The sequence below is a fragment of the Brassica napus genome, chromosome C3, assembly GCF_020379485.1.
Source record: "Brassica napus cultivar Da-Ae chromosome C3, Da-Ae, whole genome shotgun sequence".
Taxonomy (NCBI): Eukaryota; Viridiplantae; Streptophyta; class Magnoliopsida; order Brassicales; family Brassicaceae; genus Brassica; species Brassica napus.
The window spans coordinates 20,231,293-20,257,602 of NC_063446.1; the positions used below are offsets into that span (position 1 = coordinate 20,231,293).

Here is a 26,310-nt window from a genome sequence, read left to right on the forward strand (position 1 = left end):
ACAGCTTCCAATCTATCGGACAACTTCCTAAACTCCCTCATGCACTTATTAAACCCTTTTTTCATGCAGTCAGCTACGCCCTTGAACATAATTTCCAACTCCTCTCTGGTCACCCCTCTAGCCTCTTCTCTAGCCTCTTCACTAGCCACTTTAGGAGCCTCTTTACGAGCTTTCTTCCGAGGTCTTGGATTGTCTTCCTCCTCCTCCTCCTCCTCCTCCAACACAACCATCTCTTTGGCCTTCTTTGATGGAGTCACAACCTTAGGTTTTGTATTGACCTTAGTACCAGTGACTTCCCAGCAATCCATGGTCCACTTCCACGGTCTCCGCTCATACATGACTTTAATGATGTTCTCCGCGGGCAGGTCCTCAACCTCAGAGTCCCATTTTGGCCACATTTCACTAATGTCCTTCTCAACAAAGTTGATCACGCGGGTCTGCAGTAAATAGAAGAATCGAGTTAGATATTTGAAAAAAAATACTAAATAGACGACTTAATTATAAGTCGTCTACTATGTCGTCCAGCTGGAAGACCTTCCAGACGACTTATAATAAGTCGTCTAATAAGTCGTCCAGATGGAAGACTTTCCAGACGACTTATAATAAGTCGTCTAATAAGTCGTCCAGATGGAAGACTTTCCAGACGACTTAATTAAGTCGTCCGATAAGTCGTCCAGCTGGACGACCTTCCAGACGACTTATAATAAGTCGTCTGCGCAGACTTTTGGATTGAAGTAAATACCTGACTCAAGATAGCAGCTTTCATTGATCTGCGGCCTCTGCTGCCCTCGTAAGCCAGTATCGGTGGAGACGGACTGTCTGCTCTGGGACCACCAATACTAGCACCCAATTCCGGCATAGCTGTGTACGTCCAGACCTGAAGAACTTGTATAAACCCATCCACGGTGTAACAGCCAGCAATTTCTTTGTTCCACAAAGAGTCCATCAGCACCTTAAATGCGACTCTCCCCCATGGATAATTCTCAAACCGTTCTAAATCCATCACTAGCCTTGCCAGAGTAGATCGTGTAGCGGTTGAAAACTTTCTCCCTTCAATGAATCCAGTGAAGATGGAGAGGTACGCGAGCCGCTTGCGATCTTCCCTGGACCAATCCCCGCATCTCTGCAGTGCTGCTATTATCTGATCAGTAGTTGGCCCAGCTTCCAGATGAACTCCCAGCATCCCCCAGAAAGAAACCATCTCTGGGGTAACATCACATTTTGGTGTCTCAAGGTCCTCGATGTACTCGCAGTTTAGACCAGTGAGGTTTTCAAACTCTAACAGTGAAAACCTCAAAGGTTCTGGACCAACGAGAGACCACATCTCATACTTCTTCTTAATGTCCAGCTTGAAACTGAGCATGTAGTGAACCAGCCTTGAAGCCCAACCAAATCCCTGCTCCTTGAACTTGATGAAAACTCCCAAACTCGACTCCTTGAGCTCTTCAAATTCGTCATCAGTAAGAGCTTTCCTAAGAGCAGTATGCAACTTGCTGTTATCCGTATGATACGAAATGCTATTGTGGGCTTCTGGTTCTTCCCCTGATGTGTATAACCTACGGGGGAGTTCTGGAATATCCATCCTTTTTGTCTGCAAAATAATCAAAGACAACGATATAAGTCCAGACGACTTAGTAGACGACTTATAATTAAGTCGTCTGGAAAGTCTTCCAAATGGACGACTTATATTTAAGTCATCTACTAAGTCGTCCAGTTGGAAGACTTTCCAGACGACTTAAATTACTTACAAGTCTTCCAGTCGCAGAAGGAGTTGGAGTACTCGTCATTGCGGTTATAGATCTGAAAAAATAAACGTGAAACGGTGAGAATGAGTAAATTGATAGAGACAACGTTTTATGTTCATCTTTTCCTCGAGATTGATGACTTAGCGGCGTTAGGGTTTACAGAGAAACGGCGCTAAGGTTTACAGAGAAGAAGCGGCGGCGCTAGGGTTTAGAAGAAGCGGCGGCGCTAGTGTTTAGAACGTTGGTGACCACGGTGGCGAGGGCGACGGTTTGTTCGGAAATAGTGGAAGCGGCGGCGCTAGGGTTTAGAGGAATCGGCGGCGCTAGGGTTTAGAGGAATCGGCGGCGCTAGGGTTAGAAGAAGCTGCGGCGACAACGGTGAGAATGAAGTGAGATAGATAGCCGATGTTGAGAACGATGGTTTGTTCGGAAATCGTGGGAATTCGAAATCGCCTTTGAGAGAGAACTGTTAGGGTTTCTGAATATCGCGAAAAATGAAACAAAAAAAAAAAATCACCTTATATATTGGGTAAATAATCCGGTTAGCTTTAAAATTACATTGGTAAACTTTAAGGTTTGGTCCGGTTTAGACGACTTATTCTGGCTGATAATGTACAACAGACGACTTAATATTTAGTCGTCTGTTTTCAGACGACAAAATATTAAGTCGTCCTAGACCCTAAAATGAACCCCTAAACTAAAATGACTAGATTAACTAACTAACCACGTTATATAATCAAATTATACTTAAATAGTGTTTACTATACACAGAAATGAACACGCATAAGTAATTTTAAAAATTTTCAAAAACGGTTTTAATGCTTTCCAAAATCTAACCCTAAGAACACATACAATACTACAACATATGTTGATGAAACATAAACTTAAGAATATCATGACTCACTACTTTCACTCATCTATGCTGAAAACAATTGAAATTTGTTATATCTTAATTTATACCTCCTAAGACATATGTTAATTACATAATTCCCATTTTTCACTTATCAAAATATTTTTTACAAAATTTTTAAATTATGTTTAAGACTAACTGTCCAGACGACTTTAAGTTAAGTCGTCTGGACGACTTATTTTCAAGTCGTCTAAACAGACGACTTGCGAGGGGTAGAAACGTAAAAAGAATTCCGTTTTTTTGTTTGGTCACAAGGGGATAGTTGTAATTTCAATAGCCTTTTAGGTTACTTTTGCCTTTGACCCAAGTTGGGGTATTGTTTTGGGTTTTACTCCAAGTTTTGAGTCACACTTGGCAATTCTCCCTATATAGTAATATTGCGATTGTACATGTGTAAATCTTACAAAGTCGTGTACTGATTAGCCATTTATTAATTCTGCTTTCTTTTTCTCATTCTCACTGTTTATGAAAAAGCTTTGCAAAAATAGAACGAACGAACGAACTTTTCTCAAAATTTTGCTAGAACATTAACTCTTAACTCAAATTAGTAACCATCGTTATCTCACAGAACATATTTTAAAATTCTTTCGTCTCTCTTCTTGCATTTGTTCCTTTTTCCAAACCCAAATTCTTTTTCTAAAAAAAACAAAAATTTAGAACGTGTAACGTTCGATATATCTATCGGAATATAATGCGTAGAGAATAATATATTTTCAAGGCGTTACGATAAACGACACACGTTTTGTAAGTTGTAACTCTTTCTTATTCTTTCGTCACACACTCTTTTAGATTCTCCTCTCTTTTGCCCATCCACTATTTCAAAAGACAAAGAGATATAATCCAGTTGCTACGATTTACATTTTATAACAATTGAAAACGTGTTAATTTAGTTGGAGGTAGAAAAGGGAAAAAGAAGAAAGAACTTCCAAACCTTTATGGAAGTAGAAACTAACAGTTTTATGTACTTATGTAGTTATGTTTACCTAACACTGAACCATGCATATACATTTGTCATTTCTTCTTATCTTTCTGATGTTATTTAAATATCATTTTCAATAAATATTTAAAGCTTATTCATACACATGACAATATTACATCATCAAAGAATCCAACAGGGGCGGATGGAGAGCGCCCCTAATCCAAATAAACATAGTGGGGAGTTTTTTGAACAAATTGCACCAAAAAGAAATTTAGATTTTTTCAAATATGACTCAAAATTTGAAGTTAACACACAAAAATGATCCATGTTTTTTTTTTTTAACTTTCATTTGCCATATTCACGCTAGAAGTTCGAGCTATTCACGAAAATACAATTATTATTTATTTTTTAACTTTTTTCAAAAATGAATATATTACTCATTCATCATCATCTTCCTCATTTATTTACAACATTGTTATTGTTATCAAAACACCAACCACAATGAACAACCAATTTCAAGCTCTAAATGCACATAAAATTAACATATACATCTTCGTATACTCATTTTTAACACACACAAACCATTTCCCTTTAACATATCTCTTATTTCATCCAAAAAATTATAACTTCTTTTTTATTTCAAAAACTTTAAATTTATTATAGTTACTCAAGTTCATGATTCATGGTCAAGAAAGTAACTTCCATTAAGAAGTTATAAGTCATGTGTGCTTGTAAAGCTAAACATGAATTTTACCTGATCAAAAAATAATATTTGATTTTTTTTCAGATCTGTTCGCGAAGAAGAGTTCTAAAAAAGTCTTCTGGTCAATGCATAGATTAGTTTTGCAATTAACCTTTTGTGTGTGTTTTAAATAAGACTTCTCTAGAAATCTTCTAACTTTTCTTGGTCAACAAAAAATAAACGAGAAGACTTCTTAAGAAGTATTTTTGGATAAGAAAGTTAATTTTGAAATTGACCAAAGTCAGAAAATTGACTTTTTATAGAAGACTTCCCGAGAAATCTTCTTTACTGTTAGATGAAGTCTTTTCACTATCGCAAGAAGTCTGCAATTGACAACTAATAGTAAAAATTTTAGTATTAATGAGAAGACTTCTCGAATTTTATTCCGAATATTTGGTCAAACCTTTTGTTACGAGAGACGACTTCTAAAGATTTTTTTTTTTGAAAAAGTCAAATAAAATCGATTGCAAAAGTAACCTACGCAGATTTCTTGCGACAGCGAAAAGATTTCATGTGAACGTGAAAAGACTTCTCTAGAAGTCTTCTTGGAGAACACTTCTCTAGAAGTCTTCCAAAAAAAATTCAAATATATGAAAGCCTTCTCTAGTATTTTGGAAGATTTGTCAAATTCAAAATTAAGCCAATATTTACAAAAGAGGATTTCTCAAGATTTCTGTTGTAGAGTAGACTTCTCTAAAAGTCTTCTTTTGTAACTTTACAATTGCAAAAAATGACGACATAAATGGAAGACTTCCAAAGAAGTCTTTTTTCGTAAAAGTCTTCTACGTCAATGTTTAATAAACTTTCATTTTCTCTATAATTAAAATAATTTTTTTAATATTTTCTTATTAACTCATGTATATCAGTTAATATTGGAGCTCCTTGATGAAATTCATAACTTATTTGGTGATAATTATGGATTTCAAATATTCATGTTTACTAACGGGTGAGAGGGAGATCAACGATGAAGATCAACGATGAAGATCTTAACAAAAAATAAAGAATATTATGTCTTAGTTTATCGAAGTGAAACGGTTATATAAAAACATGGGCCAGTTAAATTAAAGCAAAAAAAAAATTTAAACCACCAAAATATTTCCTACGATAATTCTCTTTTTTGGTGTGTAGTTTATTTACTTTTAAAAACATATTGGTTCAAGTGGCTTGTTAATTTTGATAGTGGTTCCTCTGTTTTGGGGATTGTAACTGATCAGCCTCAGACTATATAAAATACTGTAATGTTATATATATATTTAGCGTACAATCCATTCTTATTTTTTTTGTAATATATCCGTGATTAAAAAACTAATTTGCTAAATTTTGAAAAAAAAATGGGGAAATATCCAAAATATAGGGTGACGAACACGAACAAGTAAACAACTTTTAACTAAAAATAAGTTTTTTGAAAAAAACTAAACTTAAATTAGTATCATTTTATTAATGATGTCAAATAATTTCCTCATTTATTTAAATAATATCAACTTGTATTAATTTTGTAAGTAATGTTAATGAAAACTAGAAAATGTATCAGTTATATAACTGATGTAAACTCATATTTATATCAATTTTTAAAAAGTGATGTAACTTAGTATAGATTTATATCAATTTTATTGAATTGATGCTAATAATTTGACAACAACGTCAGTTATTATAACTGATGTTAAACACATATTATTTGTATCATTTATCAATGAGTAGTTTGAAAAAAAAATCATTTACTTTTATGATACCATTTATGTGATGTAATATGATCCTTTTTGTAGTTATATAAATAATATAAGGAATAAAGGTCATATTCCGAAATTTATTATAAATTTGTTATCAAACACACCTAGTAATAAAAATAACTTTTTGTAATAAAAATAAAAGATCTCTTTCGAACATATTAGATGATCTTTGAAAATTACAAAAAATAATCATCTTAAAAACAAAGTACAAATTTGATATAATAAAAATTTATAGAAAAGTATTACTATATTTGAAGAACTTCAAATTATAAAAAGTCATATCAAAACTTTTTGTTATGGCTTTAGATTTTATTGCTTTACAATTTTATGGAAAGCTCCAAAAAAATGCTTTGGATTTTTGGTTCTATAGATCACTTGTACAACTGTAGGTTATTTCAAAAGCTATCATTTTGAAATTTTTATTAAAGCTTGATTGATGTGAATTTAGTATTGTAGAAATAAATGGGGTTGGACAACATCCACAACCATTACCAATCACACCCATAGTATTTTCAATAAGTCCTACATTTATATTGTATTTTTAGTAGGATTTACCATTAAGAAATTCACGTAATATCTTATTAGTATTTTTTTTAAAAAAATAGATGATTAAAAATATAGCATAACTAGAAAACTACCAAACTAATAAACAAATATTTATACGTCTTTTATTTACAAACATATACCACCATTTAAAAAAACTATGCAATATTAAATTGATATTTTGAAAAAACCTAGACCAATATGGATGTTGAAAAACATATTTCATCTTATAAATTTGAATGCAAAATATAATATTATATTTAAATTCTCCAAATTTATATCCGCAAATTTGCGGACATCTACCTTAATAATATATAAATAAATTTGAAACAAATTCCAGTGACTATTTATCAAAATGAAAACATAAATTTACCACCAGCAAAGGAAATAAAAATCAGCATAAAGCCATTCGCATCAAAATAATATTATTTCCGTTGAGAAATTCTAGTTAAGAATCTATGTACACAAATGTCCTAACTATCAAATCGATGATCGCACCCGTAGTTCTAACCAGTTTACCAATGTAAGAGACACATGTGACATGACAACTAAAGTTTAAAGGGAAACGGGAACGTATAATCTAAAATTTTAAAAGTTAAAAAAAAACTAATTATATGATACAAGTGCTATGATATGTTATATATCTGTTGAAATTCTGACCAGATCGCCTTTATGTTATTGTATGAGCAACTGGTTAAAAAGATGAAAAAAATATCTAGAAAAAGAAAAGAGAGAGAATCCATATCAAAACAGAGCTTGAGACAGTGAAAATGGTGTTCGTCTGAATAAAAGTGAGTGTTGGTGGAGAGCTATCATAGTCTTTTTTTATGATGGTAATCAGACGCAGATGAAGATTGCTGCTGAAAATTATCGTTTGGAACACGATGATTAGAGGATAATCAAGCAAGATTATCATATGATGGAGAGATTGATGTCAGCGTTAACAGATATATCTAGTTCCCGATTTGCTCTCGTGAAATAAAAAACCTTAGCTTATGCTTACAAAATAAAAATTAGATTTATTTTTGAATATATACATTATAAAGCCCAAGTTTCATATCTATAAAAATGGATAAAATCATAAGTGACATCAATCAGGAACTATATATATCTAGTTCCTGATTTTCAGTTAAAAAAACGGGTAATAATAAAGTTCAATTTTTTTTTTAGTAATAATAATATAAAATAGAAATCAATAACGCAACAGTAGTAACGCGATGAAGGCGACTCGAGCCAAACTCATGTGGCTAGTGAACAATTAGACGCGCGTTACTGTATCATCGTAGTACAAAGACAAGGAACAACTAAAGAAAGTCAGAACCAGAGGTGTTTGCAGGCAAGAAGACAAAATATAAACAAATAAGTAATTTTGTTCTTAATCCACCAATCATATATGGATCTTAATGTTTTCCTGCCACATATTAATTATTTGATATTGTGTAGTATTACTTATTGATTAGTCATCACGGGATTAATTAATTATTTTCATTTACATGACCGTCATGAAATTGTGGAGACGCTTTTAGTAAATGTCAATTACACAAATACTTTTAATATGATTTGCTTGGTTTAATTTTATAAGCATTATTAAAGAATCAAAAATGGAATCAAATAAGAAGAGAAAAAATCATGTGGAGCAAATTTTTGAAAGGTAGGACTTAAAAGGTAACGAAAACAAAATAGATACTAAATCCGACCTATGTTCAGTAACTTTTAATCCTTTTTTTTTGGTAAACATGTAACTTTTAATCTTGACATTGTGCTTTTTTATTAGTTTTATGCTTTTTCACTTTTAGCTTTGTTTTACTTTCTGCTAGATTTTTGCTTATATTATTTTATTTTAGGTTTTCGTTTTCTTCAAATATTAGTGTCTAATTCTTTTGTAGATACGTGGTTGGTTGGTGTTAAAGAATCTGGATGCAGTTGGAGTGTTTTGATTTAGGCATTTGCTAGTGTTGTTTCCATTTGTGCTGGTCAGACACAATATACTTTTGGTGTTTAAATGGCAATTTTTCCTTCAGATTTGGTCCTGTTGTCCTCTCTTACCTATTTCGTGCTTTCGGCTCTATTTGGAGGTATTCTATACCAATTGAGAAGTCAAAACTAATTCCAAGGAGAGGAGCAACCAAGCATAGACCCTTTTTCGGATTTGCAGATGGACTGTAAGAAGAGGTCAATATCCGTGTAGATGTTCAGAAACAACATGACTTAGTTTCGTGCACCAAGTGAACTGAATCTAAAACGTGTTGGCACCTTAAATCCGTCACATTACCACTCGACCAAAAGGTCACGGTCCGTGTTTTTAGTTTTTTCTTCAGACTTTTTTTGTTAAACTGTTATTCTAGATGCAAAATATGGTTCTTCGATTTCTCTTTACCTCTTTTTTTTGTCATCAACAAACAGACTCATATAGACTCTGTGAACCAATCCGGTAACTCCGCATCCATGTGAATGACGAAAGACGATTGTTTTCTAGCACATCGTGCTAGACTATCCGCCTTTTGATTTTCCGTCCGAGGTACATGAATGATCTCTGAGCTAGTAAAACGTGTCTTCAGTAACTTTATGTCGTGCAGATAACTCTAAAACGCCGGTCATTCTTCTGGTTCCGAAACCATCTTCACCAATTGAGAACAATCCGTAGCAAAAGTAACTTGAAACTGATGTAAATTCCTCATACATTTCATTGCCCATATCAACGCTTCCATCTCTGCATGAAGAGGTGAAAGAAATGCCCTAGTATTCCTTGCACCCATCAATCCCTGAAAACCCTCGAGTATGCTATACCATCCTTGACCTGAATAAGGTTCTTTATCTTTCCAGGAACCATCTATAAAGCACCAACGATCGACCCTCGGCTGACGATTCAAAACCTCAGTCTGTTGTGGTGCTTGCTTAGTCTTCATCACCTGAGCCTCAGCCCAAAGTGTTGATTCAGTTTCTGCAAGCGTAAGTATATCTCTTGGGTCAATATCCAAATTACTAAAGACCTTATTATTCCTTCTTTTTCAAATATACCACAATATCCATGCAAAATGATGATCTTCCATCTTCGGGAGTAACCTCCAGAAAAGATGATCCATGTTCATAAATAGAGAACTAGTGAGGAAGTAGACTGGGTTAGACGGTATCTTTGACAAAGCCCAAACTTGACGCGCAGGAGGACACTCAAAAAACACATGGTTTATTGATTTCTCCTCAACTCCACATCTAACACAACAGATATCTCCCTTCATTCCTCTTGCTTGCAAATTCTTCTTAACAGCTATACATTCGGATAACATTTTCCATAAAAAGTGCTTAATCTTCGAAGGGCATCTCACCTCCCAGTAGAACGCTTTTAGAATATACACTGTGGGACCATAAAACACTGGTTGTTTTGCCTTGTCCGGATAGACCCGTTCTAACTGATGTCCTGATTTAACCGAATATTTCCCATTATTTGTGAAGTTTCATTCATTCCTATCCACCATCTGAGTCTTACTCAAAGGAATACTTTCAATAATTTGAGCATCCTGGGGATCCACCAAATTCCGAATTACTTGCGACTTCCAAGTTCGTGAAATTAGATCTATCAAAGAGTCCACTGTGAGGTCCTGATAAGTGTCATGATGATTTTTGTTTGCTGGTTTCGGACGAGTGGTTGGGAGCCATGGATCACTCCATACAGAGATAGAGGACCCCGTTCCCACCTTTTTGATTAGTCTTTTGCAAACCAGAAATCTAGCAGATATAATATTCTTCCAACCATACGACGGGAAGTATGAACGGATCGGTTCTATGGGTGAGGCATTCCTATAGTACCGTCCTTTACCTCAATTTTATAAATAAGTGTGGTTTCATATTCTTTATAGTTGGTTGGTTTAGATTGATTTCTTGTGCCTCACCATGTTTTGGAGATTATAGTTTCAACAATATAAAAAACATCAATTTGGTGTTTTTACCTCATTAAGCTTGACAAAGTATAACATGTAACAAAAAAGCTTTGATAAAGATTTTATTCTTATACTTAGAGTCTGATTCGCAATTGTTACAAATACAAGTGCAAAAGTTAATAGATGGGTGATTGGAGTTTTAAACATTAATAAGCTATTTGCACAAATGACATAAGAATGAGAAATGGTGAAACTATTCACATATGATTGGTTAACAATCAAATTCAGAAGTTTAATAATAAATTAACAGTAGTAAACTAATATTTACTTATAAAAGTATCAAAATCATAATATTATAATAAATATAAAATTATTAATTTAATATAATTAATAGTACTATGCATTTTATCTAGTTTTAGTTTGGAGACAATTAATAACTTCTAATAAAAATTATTCCTTGTATGAAGATTATATTGTATTTTTAAAAATTCTTTTGTTGATCTCTCTATGTATATATATAAGTGGTTACATAAAATTTTATAGAAAATATTTTGGTTCAAATTCTTACAAATATAAATTATGATACTCGTTAGTGTAATAATTTTTTTTATTTACTTGACCGCAACTGAAAATGATAGAAAAATCAAATTTTGATTTTGAGAATTTAATCTTAAACGATATATTAACAATATTTAAGCATAGATGTTCATGTATCCGTTTTGGGTCAGGTATTTCGGACTTTAGGTTTAATCTTCCTACGATCAGTTCTAATATTTTTTAAGAAGGGGTCAGGTTGAATAATAACTCTTCGGATCAGTTTTAATTTGTAATACATCATAAAACCCATAAAGTAACCATATATCATTAGGATTCGGGTTATATCAATTCGATTGGAATATATCTAAAATAAAAAACAATTAAACAAAACATAAGAAAATAGTTAGACTGAATAGAAAATAATCCACCACATATCAAGTTGATAAAATAACAACAAAGTGTTAAATCAAGTATGAAAACAAAAAAAAATTATTTGTAAACAATATCCATTATTTATAGATAGAGTTGATTTGTTATTTCAAAAAGCAAATTATAAATTACTTATTTATAGATAACTTCATACTTTAAAGTATTTGTTTAATTTTTAATACTTATTTTATATATCATATAAAAATAAAAATTGAATTGAGTATCTGAGTTACTTATATATGTTTCAAATATTTCTATTAAACTATTACTTTGGAATTTTTGGGTTACTCGTTTGGGTTCGGTCATTAACATTTCGGGTTATTTGTAACACCATACAAGATTCATTCAGATATTTTTACGTATTGGATCACTAAAATCGGATTTTTTAGTTTGTGTCTGGTTCTGGTTTGAATTTCGGATCATAGATATTATGCCCAGCCCTAACAATATATGTTGTGATTGCTATAAAATGCTAACAACCGCAACAAACACATCGTTTTGCAGATAGTAGAGGTAAAACCAATTCAAACCCATATTTTGTAGCTTTGTTTTATAAGTTATAATTCTTTTCATATATATATGAAGGCAATCTTCCATACAAGATACTTACTGTATGATTGTAGTGGATTCGTCCTACTCTTTCAAATACATATGTGAAACTTTAACCCGAGGTATGTTATTAGGATAAGTGGAGACAATAGCCAACAGCTGAGGGATCCAACGCCCAGGTGAAACGAGAACTTGTGTCAGGGACAAACCCCTCTTTATAAGCAAACGGAAACTTAGAAGAAAATGCTTTAAGGCAACTACATTTTAGCTTGCTGGGAAGTTGAAGGCCACACGCTAAAGCCTAAAGCAAAGGAAGAACCATCTGAATTTCTTTAAAAAGAGTAAAAAGAGCATGACTAAAAAGTTAATTCGTCAAAGTTAAAAAAAAAATATATATGTTTATTTAAAAGAAAAAATATTTCAAATAGAAATTTTAAATATAAATTTATAAAAATATGTGAAATATAAATTAAAGTAGAAAATAAGAGAATCAAATAAATATTTGGATATTATTTAAATGGAAGGTAATTTCATTTTATTTAGTTTGACAGATAATTTAATTTATTTTTCTTCTTTTACATATTATAAATATTAAAGTGTAAATTTTTTGTATACATATACCCAATTTAAATAATATATAAATATACAGTATCATGTTTCAAAAATAAGTAAAATATTATCCTGTTATAAATTGGCAGTGTCGAACTGTTAAATTTTGTGTATACATAAACCTAATTTAATCAGTATATAAATATACAGTGTCATGTTTAAAAATAAAGATATACTATTAAACTCAACTCTATAAAGAGAAATTGTAAATCTATTTACACTCTTTATATGAATAAAAATTATGTAAATAATAACTGAACCATCTAATTTTCAGAATTTAATATATTAAATTTACTTGCTATAAAAATTCATTTAGTAGACATACGTATTAGTTACTATTATACATATACAACCAAATTACTTATGGTCCTATTCATTTGCTTAGTATATTTAGCCTTGACCTTAGATATCACAGTTTGTCATATTATATGGGTTGCATGTTTCTTACTTGTCATGTACAAAAACCACCAGAAAATTATCATAGACAATTGTTTTTAGGGAAAATTGGGAAAAAAAGACACTTTCAAGTTTGATTTGTCTCAATAAGATTTTTTGAAGATTTTTTGGGAAACTAGGATTTTATTTCTTGTTAATACCATAATGCCCTTGTAATTAACCAAATAATATGAATTTTAAATATAAATTATAATTTTCGTAATTGATTTAATATTAATTAAAAAAGTAAAAAAAAACAAGTATAAACAAGGGAAAAAGAAATACGGTTAAAGAGTTTAAGGTAAATCTAATAACCCTTTTTTATCTCGTCTTCTCTGTCGTTTCTCTTCACTCCTTCTGTGGCGATTTAGGGTTAAAAGTTCTTCATCATGGTTCTGTGAATCCTTTCCTCTCTAACCTCGTTCTCTAACCTCGTTTTCGTCAATTTCCTCTTCGTTCTCAAACACTACATCCAACGAAATCGAAGTCTTCTTCCTCAACGAGTTTCGTCCGACGGTTCTTTGCAAAATCGAAGTGTTCTTCCGTCAATTTCATCAAAATCTCACGTTTCTTCACACTAAGTATGTGATTTCTTCTATTGATTCTCTTAATAGATCCCTTGTCTAAACCCAAGATTTGACTAAGACCGATTTGTCATCTTTCTTCAACTAAGTTAGTTCCCTTAGTTTTATGGGTTGATTAATCATCTTAAAACCGATTTGCCATGCATGTTACTGTTTTTGATTTGTAAAGAGTATTGATTTAGGTTTTTGGAAAGGGGAAATTTTTGTGTCTCGGAATATTATACTAGTTGTCTTTCGATTATAATGTTACACAATTAGATTCGTTGATGTATGTATGTAATGGTTGTTGTTCTGTGAAAAGTTAGATATAGGTGGAACATGTGTTTTAAAGTACGTAGATTGTAGAAGTGAAAGTATATTTTAGTTCTTATCTTTTGTTTCTGCTCTCATTTCAATCTTTTATCTTTGATTGTAGGTATGTCTGGGGAGTTACCAAAGCGGCTTATTAAGGATGGTGAGGAGACCCAAGTGACTCAGATCAATAACAACTGCAGAATGGTATGTTATATGGAAAGGTTGGAGGAATGGCTGCCAAAGGAGTTGAAAGAAGTGAAGAAAGATCGGGTTTTTGCTCCAACTTTTAAGCTATACAAGAATGGTTTGGGTTACTCGGCGAGAGTGATACACAGCTTCTTGTGTAGGGAGCTGGTGACTTACAAAAACTATGAGCTCTAGTTTGCGTTTGCGAGGAGACCACTTCGATTTTCTTTGGTAGAGTACCACGCAGTTACCGGCCTTCAGTGCGATACTAGTCTATCACGTAAGGAGTTGGTTGACTTCGAGGATGATGGTGGTTTCTGGAGCACAGTGGTGAGGAGAAAAGAGGGAGTAACTATCTTGGACCTTTGGAAGAATCACCATGAAGCTGTTAAGAAGTGGAGTAATGATGATTAACTAAGACTGGTGTATCTGTGCATCATTGTGACTATGGTTTGGGCGAGAGGTGAGAAGGATAATATCCCCTTCAAGTATATCAAGTTGGTCATGGATCTTGAGAATGTTCGAAAGTATCCCTGGGGAGTTGCCTCTTTTGACCTTCTCTGCGAGTCAATAGCTAAAACACGGGACAAACTGAAGGAAAAGACTACTAGTTACGTGTTAGATAGCTTCTCCTACGCCTTGCAGATTTGGACAATGGAAGCGGTACCAAAGATTGGAAAGCTCTGTGGAAAAAAATTGGACAAGGGTTTTATGAACGGTCCTAGATGCGTAAACTGGATGAGAGCTGCAAAGATTTCATACAGGGAGTTCAATAGGTTGGAGAACATCTTTACATCCGAGGTAAATATTCTAATTTAAGGTGATTGCATCCGGTTTTAATGAGTGTTTAAATCTAACCTTGTTTACGTTTTATGTGTAGGATGACATCTATTCATACATCTCGTGGAGTGGGAATTATGAAGTGGTTGTGAATGCTGCTTTTCGCAGAGCTGATGAGGTGGAGGAAGATAGAATCAAGGTTCTCATGAAGATGATACATACTAAGCATGACTTCAGTGACCATGTTTGGGAGTTCGAAGAGACACCAGAGTTTTCTTGGGGGCTTCATGACAAACAAGGAGAGGATGATGAGGTAGCTGAGAATGATGAAGAAACTCCCAAGAATGATGAAGAAGATGGGAGTGATGAAGACTTTCGAACTCCAAGAGGATCATCGAACAGAGTCTCCGGAGCTAGAAAGGGAAAGAAGAGGCTCCCGGATCGTGGAATGGAAAAAAGGAAGCAAAAGATTCTCTCTTCTAGACCACAACAGACGCCTTTTAATGAATATATGAAGAGCTTTATTGCGCAGTTGTTTGAGCAGAATTTTTCTGCAATGGAAGAGAGGCTACAAAAACATATGGGTGAAAGATTTGAGAAAATGCAGTCTGAGCTTAAAGGTTCACTTAAGGATGCAAGGGTTGAAGTTGACGATATAGAGCCATCGACGAGCAAGCCATCACCTAGCAAGCCATCGCCTATCAAGCCATCGCCGAGAAAGTCATCGTCGAGCAAGCCACCACCGAGCATTCCATCTCCAAAGAGGTCCAAACGCTTGGTAAAGAACCCCTAGTCTTCACCACTCTCGTCAATGTTGTTTTGACTTGTTTAGTTTGCATGTATGTTTGTGATAATTTCATCTATGTATCGGCGTGAAATGTTGTGTGTTTAATGTAGTCTCATTTTGGAAGTGTGGTTTGTTATGTGAACTTTGTATAAGATATGCATGGAATGGATGTTATTGTATCAGTTTTTTTATGTGTTGCTTGTGTATTTTTGAATTAACAGGATGTGAATTTGAGTCAAGCAGATGATATGGACGAAGATATAGGTACCCAAGGCCTTGAAGGGCTTTCTCAGTTTTCGTATGTGCCCGGCTTTGATCCATCGCAGACCAATAAGGACAACGAAGCACGTGATTGGTGGACTCCAATGACTACTGTCCGAAAACTACCAAAAGTTGAACCAATGGAAGAAACCACAGCTCCATCACTGACTAAGTGGGAGATATGGTGTAAAGGACCAAGCAAGAAACTTGAGCTTAGTGATTCACCAATGGCTGACGATGGTTCTCCGCAGTCCTTATTGTATTACTTCAATGAAGAATCATGGAATAGATTTACGCAATGGGCTTTGAATCCAACACCTTTAAGGATTGGTCATACAACCTTTAATTTGACTGTTGCTCAGAGGATATTAACTCATGGGAAGTGGCTGGGAAATGAGGTATATATTTCTAATAAAATTTCAGTGGTCGTAGGTTCTTAACATATCTTTGATTGTGACGTTGGTCCTTGTCAATATTCAGGAAATGGATGCGATGATGTATATGTGGAGAGAGAACAAAACTTTGAGGCGTTGGAATATAAAACGTGTTGCTTTCATGAGCGCCCTTTTCTGCCTCCAGCTCGACAATGCATACCGTAAATTTCATCCTAACAAAGAAGCCTACTAATTGCTGGATCTTTTTCTTGCTTACGGGAGAGGAGAGCTTCCGTCTCATGGCCGAACTGATAAATTTTGGGGTGTTGATATTGATCGTCTCTACTTTCCTCTGTTTGTAAATGGTAAGAATCCTTGCTTCTCTTATACACGTCTCCACAGTTATGTATCTCTATTTACTAATTTAGTAATATCACACGTAGGTAATCATTGGATTTCTGTCTGTGTCAACATCATTGAAAAGAAAGTGGAAGCCTTTGATTGCCAACGGGGAAGGAATAGGCAATACGTAGAGAAGTTTGCTGCTATGATTCCTAGGATAGTGAAGGCCGTTGCACCACCTGAAAGCAAGAAGCAACTACTCTTCTCACCATATTCTATCGTAGATGTACCTATGAAGTCCAGATTGAACAAGTCTTGTGCCGATTGTGGGGTATACGCATTGATACACTTGGAATGTCTGCTGCTTGGTCTCGACCTCAGTTTAGTAGATTATGAGATCATGCAGGGTTGCCGCCAGAAGATTGCTCTGGATATATGGGAGGCTGCACAAGATTCCATGTTAATTCAGCTTATGGCAAAACATGTGCCTTCAGAGTATGAGACTTCTAATGTCTTTGAAATCGAAGAAGACTGATTATGTGTGTTTGTCTTTGTATTACTAGGATTTGTGTGACAAAACTCTTGATTGGTTTTCTAGGAATTATGTGACAAAACACTTGTTTTTTTTTTTATCAATTTGTGGTTTGCTTTTGCATGAAAGAGTTGCTTTAATCAAATTGAGAAATAACGAACCCTCACTAAACCCTAAACGAACCCTACCTAAACCCTAAACGAAACCTCACTAAACCCTAAACGAACCCTAACTAAACCCTAAACGAAACCTCACTAAACCATAAACGAACCCTAACGAAAGCCTTCATAAAAGATCCTTATACTCTAAACTCTTATCATTGGTGATGACAATGTATTGAGATTCACCAATTATGTACAATTTTTTTTTTTTGCTTCATGTATTTACAGTAATTTAGAGGATTAGGGGTGATAAGCACCAACGTTAGTAGTAGGTTTGCGTGGCTTATTTGGCACATTTTATCGATCTACTTTAGGTAGAATACATGTAATCTAATTATTGAAACGACGTCGTTTTTGTTTATGTTTTGACCTACTCTCCTTTGTTCCTCATTCTTTCACGACGGAGAGAAACCCAGGGGAGAAAACTTGGCGACCAATTCAATCATGTCTTCGGTCAATTCTTCGTCCGGATCAAGAGATGGAATCACCAAATAACGCGGAATTCCCACAAGATGTAATTTCGGTGAGGCAGCGGCTCTTTTCACTTCAAAAACAGTTAAAAATCCGGGAAGATTATTTCATTCTTGTCTGATGGGATCTGAGAAGGTTAGTCGTGTAATCATATAACCTTTCATTTGTTTCACTCTAACCGTTTGTCTGATGATAATGATGAAGGACAAAACCCACTTGTTCAAATGGACTGCTCGGCCAGTTGTTGAGGAAATTGAAGACTTCCAGGAACTGGTTGACGTGCTACTCATTGACAATTCCCAGTTTCAGAATTCATTGACAGCTTGTGAGACCATGCTGAATCGCCAGGCGAGTAGAATTGAAGAAATGGAAGATGTGATTGGACGTTGTGAAGAGAAGATCATCGAATGCATTAGGGAACTAAGGTTCATAAAAGCTTTGTTTGTGTTTTGTTTGGTGATGGTCTGCATGTACCTTATCTATGCATGATGACCATTGTGTAACTCAATCAGTTGTTTTTGGTTTCTCAAATAAGTGTAAGAATATGTTTCTTGTTCTTGGTACCTACCATCTTCTACTGTTTTCACGTTCACTTTTGCTTCAGTTTTATGTTATGAAGAAGTTACAAAGCGTTTAAAAAAAAATCCAAAAAGTTTTGAAAAAACCAAACTGTCAAATACCAAGTTCGATTTGTCTCAAGAATACCAATAGAGTAATAAGAAAATAAAGACAACAGAGAACACACATAACATACTAAATAGGTAAATCACATGTTCCTCTCTTGTGTCCTTCGGTACCACAGCGGCTGCACTTGTGCTTTTTGTTCTTTTTTTATTCTTGAGAAGATCTGATCTTGTCTTCTACTGTTTCATACCTTCTCTTTACTGGTCTACCGGAACTCTTTCTTGCCTCTGGTGGTAGGACCTTCGCAAGCTTAACCTCAACTGGGACATTCCAATCAACTTTTGGAACTGCTATTGGATTAATGGATTCGGCATAGACAGTTCTCCACGTTGCAGTGGTGTAGACGCCATCAGTAAATCTGTGTACTTCCATACCTGTGTCAAAAAAACCGGACACAGAGTAATGTCTATATGCTGCCAAAATACCCAAATAAAATTAGGCACCAAGATCATCTAAGTATACTTCCATACCTCGTGAATAAATTGCAGGAATGGCGTGTCTGCATGGTATTTTTCCTAACTCGTACTTTCCACATGTGCATGTTCTTCTTTCCAAATCAACATGACAATCATATTTGTCTCCTTTAACAAGTGATCTGTAGTTGTCAACCTTGTAAACCTGAAACCCTTTTGCCTTCACAATTCTCCTATCAATCTTTTTCTCCACCTTAACAGTTAAAGGATCAATATGCTTCGAGCTTAACATGCGACGCTCATAGAACCATCGGGTCAACATTTCTCTTATACTATCCAGCAAAGGAATAACTGGATATTGTCTAGGTGATCTCAGAACTGAATTTATGGACTCTACAGGGTTATTGGTCCTAATGTCATACCTGGCTCCAGGGAAGATAGAACGAGCTCATTTTCTCACATCAGCCTCCTGTAGATATCTTCCAAGCGCATGACACATTTCAACAATTTCAGTGAAACGTTCCTGAAATTCAGAGAACCTATATGCCCGCGAAGCCTTCTCGACCAAGGCGGACAACCCCTTTGTCTTGAAATTTTTTACCACATTGGTCAACAAGTGGTGAACGCAAATTCCATGTCTTGAACGAGGGTAAACAGTTCCAAGCGCTTTAGCTATTGACGCAGCCCTATCTGATACAAAAGCTAAGTCTTTACTATCAGCAATAACCACTTTCAACTGTCTTAAGAACCACTCCCATGAAACCTCAGTCTCTGAATCAACAACTCCAAAAGCAATCGGATACAAATTGGAGTTACCATCTACAGCTGTAGCAACAAGTAGCACTCCTTTGTATTTATTTTTCAGAAAAGTTCCATCAACAACAATCACCCTACGCATTGCATTGTAGAATCCTCGAACTGATTGCCCAAACGACATAAATAGATACATGAATCTCCCATCCTCAGTTGTTTCATAGTGCGTGTGGGTACCAGGATTAGTTTCTTTAATCATTTGCAAATATTTTGGTATTTTAGCATAACTTTCATTTGGTATACCTCGAGCCGCTGCAATTGCATGCTCACGAACTTCCCAAGCTTGCCAATAAGTAATCTCGCAATTATGTTCCAGTCTCATGAACTGAATGATGTCATTTGCTTTTGGGCCATCATTGGCATCATCAAATCGATGTTGTATCAGCTTCCCAACTGTTCTTGCCGATGCCGTTTTTTCGAATTTTCTTTTCTTCGAAGGAGCACATGAATGTATTCCCACCCACTTGTTGATCATGAAGTATGTAAACCCATCCAAACATTCCGCATGCAGAGTCCAGTTGCACAGTTTATCCTTACATCGAATATACCACCACTTTCTCGTTGATTTGAGAACAATGTAATCATAATTATTCTTCATTGCCCAAATTTCCATTGTTTCCTTCAAAACACGTTTACTTCTGAAAATTTGATCCTTCTTCACGAAATCTATGCTTCCATTGTTTTCACTCCTTAAACCAGCATCACCGAAACCATCTGTAGCGACATGATTCTTCATTTTATGAGTCGACTCTTTTGACGGTATGGCAAAGTCTCCTTGATTTGTTTCGGGAACTTCTTCATCCTCAAAATTGCTTGAGTCAAACGGCTCCTTATTCAAATCGATATTGACTCGTTCCTTTTCTTTTGCACCAGTAGCAGACAACGTGACAAACAAGGTTGTAGACGAACTCTTCTTCGTGTAGCTCACAAAATTAGATACTTGTCGATCATTGCTAATAATAATGGGAGGATTCCCTCTTTGATTCACCATCTCATAACTGAACTCGGCATTAACGAGCATATAGTCGACCCCATAATCCTCACACACGATGATCTTGAGCTGCTTCAACAAAGTAGTAGTTTCTAATGTTACCATTCGACCACCCCTTGTTTTGTCTGCCAAGAAACTCCATTGATCACCGCAACTTGAGATCCATTCACCAGATTTAACATAGATTAGAACCATGTTGTATTGATAGATAGAAGAGATGGTTATGTCGATGAACAAGAGAGAGAAACAAAGAACGAATGAGAGAAAGATCGTGGGGTGGGAGGAGAAAAACGTGGGAGAGAAGATACTATGAGAGATTTAGGGTAGATTTGGTTTAGATTTAGGAAAGATACTTATTGAAATATGGAAGTTTCCATATTTTTCGTGATTTACCTATAATATGTAATATATGTATATCAGAGCGCTGAAGAGAGGGTGGAAGGTTTATTCTTCCTTACGCATTTGATAACGTAAATGGCAGAAAAGGTTATGACACATAAAAAAAGGTATTTCACAGAGTCGAGGTTAGAACTTGTAAAAAAACTATAAGTAGAGTAAAGATATCTTGTTAGAATATTACCTGGCGAAATCTAGCTAGCATATAATATTGAAGAAAGTTTTATTTGTATTATGTACCCAGGATAAATATGTGTGTAATACTTACTATCCGATTTCTAGACTAAGTAGATGGCTAGAAAGAATATTATATCTCTCCTTGAACATAAAAAATACATGATTCCACTATTGTTAAAAATAAAATTTAAACATATAAATAGTCATACTAATGTTTCCAACGATTTACATATTTTTTTATATTTTTAAAATTTAGTTTACTATTTTTTTCATTACAGAAGGGTAAAATCTGTCCAAAATGACCAAAAATATCAAAAATTCTATTTTGACAAACAAAAGTTGAAATAGTCTATTTTTCCCAATTTTCCCTTGTTTTTATCATGTACATTTTCAAAATTAGCAAGAGGAGAAAAAAAAATGCGGGGACAAAGAAAAGAAAAGCAAAATACAGAAAGAAACCAGCTGGGATTGTCAGAGAGAAAGCTGAGATCCAACCAAAAAAAAAAAAAGATAAACTATATTCTTTCCACCTCAGTCTTCATCATCTAGGGGACCTCATATCCTTTCATTTCTTTTTTTTTTCTGTTCAATAAAGATATTATTTGAAATTGTGAATTTTGGTATGAAACATAAATAACAACAACCAAAGCGTATAAAAATTTCAACATTTTCATGAATAATTTGAGTTCTTCTCCGAATCCCAGAAAAAGAACAAAACAACAGATAGGATAAAAAAATACAAAACAAGTCAGAAATGGAACTATGGAAAAACGTAAAAACAAGAATCATCATCCTAGAAAAATACAAACAACCCCTCAAATTACACTTCAAAGCAGAAGCATCATCACCAAAGCCATCACTACCATTGAAACCTTCGTGAATTCAATGCTCCTTGTCGCCGATGATGATATCTTTTGTGGCCTGAAACAACAAGAAAATCAACAATAAATCAAAAAGCTAACTTCAAGAAGAAGAAAAGCGGTAGTTCTTGAAGTTTCTTACTTTTGTAACTTGCTGAGAGCACCACAGTAAAGGACATTAGCAGGCGCCCCGAACTCGGTTTTGTTGTTTTCATCTGGATTAACAACTCTAACATATGTTTCTTGTCCAAGATACCAAGAATCAAGATTCTCTGTTCTTAGATTCCAAGCTCCAGGATTGTCCAAAGATATCAAGATCGCTGACCACGCCCCTGGATACACCTACAAAAACAAAAACACAATGCATTCAGAACTCTTGTGTCTGAACCAAAGCTGTCTTTTCTTGTGTAAGATATTGAGTTATTACCTGAATAGTTGAGCGGGCAATACCGTCCCATTTGTTGTAAGTTCCTCTACTGTTCTCTGTCCACTCTCCATAGTCCATTCTGCAATCAAAACAATCTCAGTAAGAGAAAGGCAGAGATTTTCAGACACAGTGAAGGTAACAAACTAACTAACTCACCCGACAGCGAAGAAGGCGTAGCCACTCATGTGATAACTTTGCATCTTAGTGTCATTGTTCTGAAGAATGACTTCCATGAAACCTCGGTAAGTGCCATTGATAATGGAAGTCTCTCTTCTAGGTGGTCCAGTTAAAGGTCTCTTTGGGAAATCAAGCTTGTAAACTCCTTTCACATTATGCTTATCAGCTAGTCTAATAGGCGTAGAAGGGTTCACAAACGATATGCCACTAAGCGTTGTCCTTCTTTTCCCATTGATCTTCACAGGAGGCATGTTCCTCAGAACGTAGACTTCGGTTACATTGATTGAACCGTATTTAAACGAGCCTTGTGGGTTAGGACGTGCTCCACTTGCTGAAACATTCCATCTGATGGATCTTGCTTGATTCATGGAGAAAGTTTTGTCGAATTCGTCTTGTGGTCCAGGTGGTAAGTGACCTGTTGCTTTACCTTTAGAGTTGGTATAGTGTAAGATTCCAACTCCAGTGACTCTTCTCCATATGGTTTCATTAACAATCCGAGCACTTGCGACAATGTAGTAATCAGAGCTTGCGTTTTGGTCCATAGTAACCAGGAAGGAGTAAGATTGTCCAACATGAATATCCAAGCTTGTGTAGTTTTGTTGAACTGTGTAGGATCCTTCTGATTCCGCAAGAACTAAGTTATGACCTTGGATCCTAAAGTTTAAACTTGTTGAGATTCCAACATTGGACACTCGAAGTCTGTAAGTCCTTCCTGTTGATGTGACAAGAGAACAACAACATTTGTTAAAAACCTAAACAAAACAAAGACTCTTTGATTCAAAAGAGGTAATGAACATACTAACCAGGATGGACTGTGATGGTTTCGAAATCGATTCCATCGGGAACAAGAGTCTTATTGTATTGGTAAGGTCCTTTGCCGTTAATGAGAACTCCATCAGGCATTCCAAGATCTTTACCATCATCTAAAGCCTTCCTCAAAGCCTACATTTTTCCATAAACAATGTCATTGCTTGTGTTGCAAGGTAAAGAAAATGGCGAAAAAACTACTGACCGTGTGGTTTCTTGTGTACCAATCACCAATGGCAATGGTGATATCGCCGTCTGGAGTGGAGAAAGGGACTGGAATAACGGATCTAGGGTTGACAATGAAGGAGCCAAAACCACCGGAAGCTCTTTGGAAATGGAGAGATGGGAAGTAGAAGAAACTACCAATCTGGTCTTTAACTTGGAACTCATAAGTCCAGTTCCACTTTGGTGGGATTGGACAGTTGGTTCCTGCAAGTCCATCTTGCCAGGAGACACGTCTCTGTTGGATTCCAGACCTGTTCCAAAATTCGGAACATATTCAGACATAAAGTCTATTAAAAGACAAATGTTTGTGAATCTCTTACCAGTGAAGAAGAAGCCCCTCGTCTAATTTGTTTCTCACATTCACGACCAGGTTTTCATTGGTCGTGACATTGATTGTAGGACCAGGAAACTTTCCATTTATAGCAATGACCTGACAAGCGAATCAAGAAAGAAAATTAGGATGTTCAACAAAAAAACAGTGTTAAAAACAAACTTTTTTCATTCATTCGGTTGGAAACTAAGTAAACTAGAAACCCTTTGACAATTAAAAAGAATTAATAATAGTTATTTCCTTGAAGCGAAAATAAAAAGAAAGAAGATTGAAAATTTTGAGTTATCTGAATTTCTTTCAAAGCTTAAAAAAGCTTTCAAACATCATGAAAATGTGACAAAAAATCCCAATTTTTAAAAAATGTTGCTAAAACCTCTTTTACTGTTGATGGCAAACTAAAAGTTAGATCTGAAAGTGAAAAAATAAACCTTTCTCAAAATGTGGATAAATCTACAATTAAATAACCAGAAAGTCTAAACTCTGATACAATATTTATCAAAATGTGAAAGAAACCCAATTTCTTGTGAATATGTTTACCAATTTCTTGCAAGTTTAATGGTAAAGTAAAAGTTAGATCTTTAGATAATTGGAGTTACAGTAAATCTCAAGAATTAGGGACTTTTCAAAATGTGGATAAATCTATAAGCAAATCCAAAAGGCTGAGGCATTGATTAAACAACTTCAGAATCTCAAATCCTAGATTTTAAATTCAAAGAAACAGTAGCAGAAATCAAAGATCTAGAAAAAGAATGAAGAAACCAAACCTGTTGAGGAACACCAAGTGGAGAAGCGGTAATGTAAGAAACTTCGAAGTTATAGAAAGAATATGGATCTGCAGGAGAGCAGAATCTTGAGTTCACGAAGAACATAAGAAGCAGGATCTTGAACACATCCATTTCGAACTTTCTTTTCTTTTCTTCAGCGTTAACGAACAATGTAGGTTTAGATTGTTAAATCTGTATTGTGTGAATTTACATTATCAGATTCAGGAAAAGGGAGTACGGAGTGGAAGAAAGTAGAAGCTATAAAGGAAAGAGACAACCCAGAGAGAGATAGAGACAGAAGAAAACGGCTATAATTCTAGGTTACCTAATTAATTAATTATTATTATTTTCGGTAATTATTAACTGTGATTTTACCAGAAAAAGCCGCGCAACGCGCCTATAATTTTTGCATAATATGAGTAAAAATTAAACGAATAGTAAATCAAAGAGTTAATCAGCATTTTCTTTTGTTTAATGAAATAGTTAGTATTATTACTTTATTCATTTAGAATCATATACCCGAATAACATTATTCATACTTTTTAAATCTTGATATAAACAAAATTACTGAATTTATAGATATTTGTCATTTCATTACAGAGCTCTAATCTCCTTTTCTATCTGAAAATTATATTTTTTTTTGTCATCGAACATCATTTAATATATTAACTTGTATTTAAGATAGTTTAAAAGAAAAAAAATAGTTGGTAGAAAAGATATCAATTTCTTTATAAATAATATATGATACTTGTGTAGGAGTGGGTATTCGAATATTTGTTCGAATTTGGTTTAAGTGTATTTGAATTATAGGTTTTTGGAGTTACAGATTTATTCATTTAGATATTTAAAAATTTCGGTGTGGTACGATTTGGATCTTTGCGGATATGATTTGGATTCCAATACCTGTTTAAATTGTGTAAACAAATTCAAAAATAAATAAACCTTAAAAGCCTCAAATTCAAAAATAAAAAATATAAGACATATAAATTTAAATAATGTATGCTAAAAGTCTAAAATTGACATAAAATTAGGTAAGTTTGGATATTTGAATAGAAAATTACTAGGTATCTAGGATGTTTTTGATGTTTTGATTTTTTTTTTTATATTGTAAATATTTTACTTTTCGTTGTCTTTGGATTTTTTTAAGTATATCTTAAAAAAATTGAATATTTTTGAGTATCTTGATATTTTATGTGCATTAAATTTAAAAACTAAGTAATATATTTAACTATATAATTGTAATTGGATGTTCTTAGGTACGCACAAATTTTCAGTACGTTGGATCCGGTTTTGTAGATACCAAAGTTTTGCTCGTTTAGATAGCTTGCAAGCTTTGGTTCAGTATAACTTTTTAGTTCCAGTTTTGATTCAGTTCTTCCGGTATGGGAATTTGTCTAACCTTACTTTATTATATAATTGAAAAAATAAGCCAACTGACATAATGATAATAATA

General features: G+C 34.4%; 2 protein-coding genes across 2 annotated transcripts; both read right to left on the bottom strand.

Moving 5' to 3' along the window:
- Positions 1-19,337: 19,337 nt before the first annotated feature.
- LOC106384102 lies at positions 19,338-20,888 on the bottom strand. Its single transcript, XM_013824119.2, has one exon. It carries the CDS (start codon positions 20,886-20,888, stop codon positions 19,338-19,340), a length of 1,551 nt encoding a protein of 516 aa, XP_013679573.2.
- Positions 20,889-21,914: 1,026 nt separating this feature from the next.
- LOC106388585 (monocopper oxidase-like protein SKU5) lies at positions 21,915-25,153 on the bottom strand. Its single transcript, XM_013828690.3, has 8 exons — positions 24,858-25,153; positions 24,083-24,192; positions 23,743-24,013; positions 23,534-23,672; positions 22,710-23,442; positions 22,554-22,632; positions 22,269-22,468; positions 21,915-22,187 (listed from the first exon to the last, which is right to left on the bottom strand). Exons 1-8 carry the CDS (start codon positions 24,987-24,989, stop codon positions 22,094-22,096), a joined length of 1,758 nt encoding a protein of 585 aa, XP_013684144.1. The 5' UTR covers positions 24,990-25,153; the 3' UTR covers positions 21,915-22,093.
- Positions 25,154-26,310: the final 1,157 nt, after the last annotated feature.